General features: G+C 51.2%; 1 protein-coding gene across 1 annotated transcript in view; it reads right to left on the reverse strand.

Annotated features, from left to right (window-relative positions):
- Positions 1–2,126, reverse strand: part of GFRA4 (GDNF family receptor alpha 4) — a 4,876-nt gene extending 2,750 nt beyond the window's left edge. The window contains exons 1-2 of the mRNA XM_021716833.1: positions 2,008–2,126; positions 712–750 (exon numbers count right to left, since the gene is read on the reverse strand). Coding sequence (XP_021572508.1) covers positions 712–750; positions 2,008–2,126 — 158 coding nt within the window. The remainder of the gene's footprint in view (positions 1–711; positions 751–2,007) is intronic.
- Positions 2,127–4,474: the final 2,348 nt, after the last annotated feature.

Genomic DNA, 4,474 nt, shown 5'->3' on the forward strand with positions numbered 1-4,474 from the left:
GCGGGGGGTCCCAGCGACACATCAGGGTTGGAGGAGACGCATCGGGGCTGGGCCCGGCCTCCCCAGACACCGCCACCCCCTGAATGGACACACACTTCCAAAGAAAGGCCTCGAGGCTCTTCCCACTCTCACCGGCCCTACCTGACCGAGGAAGAAGCAGTCTTTCTGGGGATCTGACTAATGGGATTTATCACAAATGGCTTTGGACAGTGGCTGCTCCTTGTCCTTTCTCTGTCTCTGTCTCTCTGTCTCTCTCTCTCTCCCTCTCCCCTCACACCATTGGGGGTCTCACCGTCGCTCAGGCTGGAGTGTAGTGGCATGGCTCACAACAGCCTTGACCCCCTAGCTGGGACTACAGATGTGCGTCACCACACCCAGCTAATTTTTTGATTGTTTTGTACAGACAAGGTCTCGCTATGCTGCCCAGGCTGGTCTCGAACTCCTGGGCTCAAGCAGTCCTCCTGCCTCGGTCTCCCAAAGTGCTGGGATTCCAGGTGTGAGCCACCACACCTGGCCTTGTCCTCTCTTCTTGACGTAATTGGATGCCTAGCTTTTCCTCCTCTCCCCTCTCCCTTCCCCTGCCTCCTCAGACTCTCTGGGTGGGTCTGCGGTTTTCTGGTTCACTCTCCTTGACCTTCTGCACCTGGTTTTGTCCCTGTACAGAGTGTCTCCCCTCCCCAATCCTTCCTGATGCTCTGTCTGGGCTCTCACCCTTCACCGGCCAGGTGGAAGAGGCTTCCCATGAGGGCTCTGGCCATGGGAGAGCCCAGTTAGGCCTGGCTGCCAGGGTGTGGGTTCAGAGAAGTCCCTGATGACAGGGGTTTGTCCTGAGCCACTGGACCCTAGTTCATCATCAATATAGTGAAGAGACATCGTGCTAGGTGGCACCAGCTGGGAGCAGAGAAGGTGCCTGGCACTGCAGAGCCACACAGCAGGGGTTGGGTGAGTTCTGCCCCAGCGCCCCTCAGGCTACATCTAAACCCAGTCAGGGGTATCTGGATGTTGGGACTCGGCAGCCGCTTCCTAGGTTCCGGGTCACCAACACCTAGGACTAGGCTAATCACCTCCCCTGCAGTTCCCAGAACACCTCGCTCAGACTAGGAGCCTTTCTGGCACCCTAGGGTGAGTGAAGGTGCCCAGCCCGGCCCCTCATCCATGTCATTGTGCAGGGGGTAGGAGGGGGGTTCTCTGACAATGGACACTTCTTTTGGGTGGCGGATTGGACAGAGGGGACATAGTGAGTCTTGTGACTTCAGCACAGGCCTCTTTACAGAAAGGACAAACGGAGGCCGAGGGCTCCTAAATGGAGGGGTAGACCGGAGAGGGCTGAACTCTCCTTCCCCTCCCCTTCCCTCCCTCCTCTCCCCTCCCTCCCCTCCCCTTCCTCTTCTCCCCTCTCCTCCCCTGGCCTCCTGGACCCAGAGAGGAGCTGGCACACTTTGCTCTTTTCTCCCAGGCTTGCAGAGCTCATACCCAGCCCCTGCTGCCGATAACAGTACCTGGTGTCGCCTAAGGTCTTGGATCCCCACATCCCTTTTGTGTACCTGTCTCCTTTGCCAGGAGCACCCTCCACCCATCTCCACCCTCAGAATTCCACACCTCAGCTCCAAGACTTCTGCCTTCAACCTTTACCAGACTCCCTCCTCCACACCACACCCTGTAAAGTGATCCCTTCCTCCTGGGTGCTCCCATCAGGAACAGTCCATCTGAGGAGGTGGAACGACAAACTGAAGGTGCAAGGAGTCAGTGTAAAGACCCAAGACTGGGATTGGATGACGGGCTGAGGGAGGGTTAGAGAGGTGGGAGGCTGGAGGCCATAGAGGAAAGTTCGTGGGGCAAAGGTACCAAGGCCAGACGGGGTGGGTTGCTTGCCTGGCCCCAAAGACAGGGTGCCCGACTCACTGTGGGGCAGATTGCCAGGTGTCCCCACACCCCATACACAAGCCTCTCACTGGTTCCCCTTCCTGCGTTTCCACTTTTCCTGGAACCAGTCTCTTGCCCTCCCACCCTGTCCCTGACAAGCAGGGACAGAGAGGCCGGGGTTGGGGGCCCGGGGGGGAGATGGGCAGGGGCTCACCCAGTAGCAGCAGCAGCAGCAGCAGCGTGGGCCTCAGGGAGCGGGCCATGCTGGAGAGACTGTGAACAGAGGAGGGGGATGGCCAGGCAGACCCCTGGTCCGACAGGTGCCCCTTGCTGGCACCTCCGGAGCAGGAGTGTGATGAAACCGGTTGTTTGCACTGACACGTTGGGAGGAGCCTTTGCAGCGACAACTCCCCGCCCCCGCTGAATCCCCACTCCAGGTTGTGCCTTGAGGTAAATCTGGGAGAGCCTGATCATGCCCAGATGGACTCCAGTGCACTAGCTCCCCACACACCCCGCAATGCCCGCACAACAACCCAGCAGACATAGTCACTCCTTGCTAAACTAGAAACTGTATGAAACAGTATTGTTCCTTTTTCTGTTTTGTTTTTTAAAGTCAGAGTCTCACTGTCATCCAGGCTGGAGTGCAGTGGCACACTCATGGAGTGCGGTGGAATGCTCATCCTCGACCTGCTGGGCTCAGGCAATCCTTCCTCCTCAGCCTTCCAAGTAGCCAGAACTACAGGCACATGCCACCGTGCCTGGCTAATTTTTTATTTAATTACTTATAGTAGAGACAAGGTCTCGCCAAGTTGTCCAGGCTGGTCTTAAACCCCTAGGCTCAGTCAGTCATCTCGCCTCCACCTCCCAAAGTGCTGGGATTACAGGTGTGAGCCACTGCGCCCAGGTCCTTTTTAAGAATATATATATAATTTGAACTTGTTATCATTAATGAATTTAGACTTGCGGAAATGTCGGAAAATGTTAGCTGTCCCCTTTTACCGCTCACGGAGCTTCATCAAGCAATGATGAAGACTAGGAAGTTAACCTTGGCAAGACACTATTCACTAAACTGTAGGCCATTGAACTCCCCCAGTTCTTCCTTGTTCTGTTCCAAGATCCAAGCCAGGATATCACATTGCATTTAGTTCTCATGTCTCCTTAAGTCTCCCCTGATCTGTAGTAGTGTCTATCTTTCCTTAGCTGTACCCTTGACACTTTTGAAGAATCCTGGTAGGTTATTTTGCAGAATGGTTCTCTTGAATTTGTCTGATGTTTTCTTCTGATCAGAATGAGACACAGCATTGTTTTGCTAGCCTAAAGGCTATTTTTTAAGTAGATGTTGAGGTTAAAAGTTTCAGCATTGAGATTTTAAAAGCGACAAAAAAAATAGAAACTACCATGATGTGTCTTGACTTTTAATGCAAATATAATGAGATTCCACTTATAGGTCCAGGTCCAGATGACCTTTCTCTTGGGGGGGGGAGTTGGAGTCTCACTCCGTTGCCCAGACTGGAGTGCAATGGCACGCTCCCGGCCACCACAGTCTCGACCTGCTGGGCTCCGGCGATCCTCACGCCTCAGCCTTCCAAGTAGCCGGAACTACAGGCGTGTGCTACCAAGCCCGGCTAATTTTTTTTTTCTTATTTATTGTGGAGATGAAGTCTTACCAAGTTGCCCAGGCGGGTCTTGAACCCGCGGCAATCCACTCACCTCAGCCTCCCAAAGTGCTAGGATTAGTCTAAGCCACCAAGCCTGGCCAGATGACCTTCTTATTAGAACCCAGGAACAATCCTCTCTTCTTAGAATTATCTGAAAGAGAGGAGAAATGAGAAATGTCCATCTCCCAGAGAGAGGGATGTCTGTTGTCCTGAATAAAATTCTAATGAGTAGAAAAATTATGAAGGAGAGAATACAGACAGACACAAGCCCTAAGGTTTTGTCTGAAATTCTCCCATAACGTTTTTATTTTTATTTAAATTTTTTATTTTAAAGATGTGGGGTATAATTCAGGGTTAAACATTTTATTTTTAAAGACAAAATTTAGACCTAATTTTACATGGATGCCATCCCTTTAAATGTGTGACGTGTTAACATTTCATATGTACAAAAAAGAATAAAGATGACGCAAAGACTTCTCTAGTACCTGTGAACCAGGGTGAGAAATACACCATGGTAGAGTCGTAGACCCTCATGTCCTCTGCCAGTTCCTGTGCTGGCCCAGCCCCATTCCCCTGATGCTCCCTAGCTACTTCTTTGACTGTCTTTCTCAATGATATGTATATATGCCTAAGTATATGGTACTGTTTTACATATGTATGGATGTATAGACTATATAAATGACGTGCCTCACTCAGGAACTTTTTTTTGCCCAACACTATTTTTTTTTTAGATTTATTCACATTGATGTTTGTAGACGAGGTCATTTTCTCTGCTGTAGAGTATTTCACAGTGTAATGATACCATATACTTTATCCATTCTTATATTGTTGGATTTTTTTTTTTTCCTGATTTTAACTTTTGAAAATAATGTCTGTAATCCCGCGCCTTTGGGAGGCTGAGGCGAGTGGATTGCCTGAGCCTGCGGGTTCAAGACCCGCCTGGGCAGCGAGAC

This window comes from Carlito syrichta, unplaced genomic scaffold (assembly GCF_000164805.1).
Source record: "Carlito syrichta isolate Samal-C Ts95f unplaced genomic scaffold, Tarsius_syrichta-2.0.1 Scaffold309007, whole genome shotgun sequence".
In the NCBI taxonomy this organism is placed as follows: domain Eukaryota; kingdom Metazoa; phylum Chordata; class Mammalia; order Primates; family Tarsiidae; genus Carlito; species Carlito syrichta.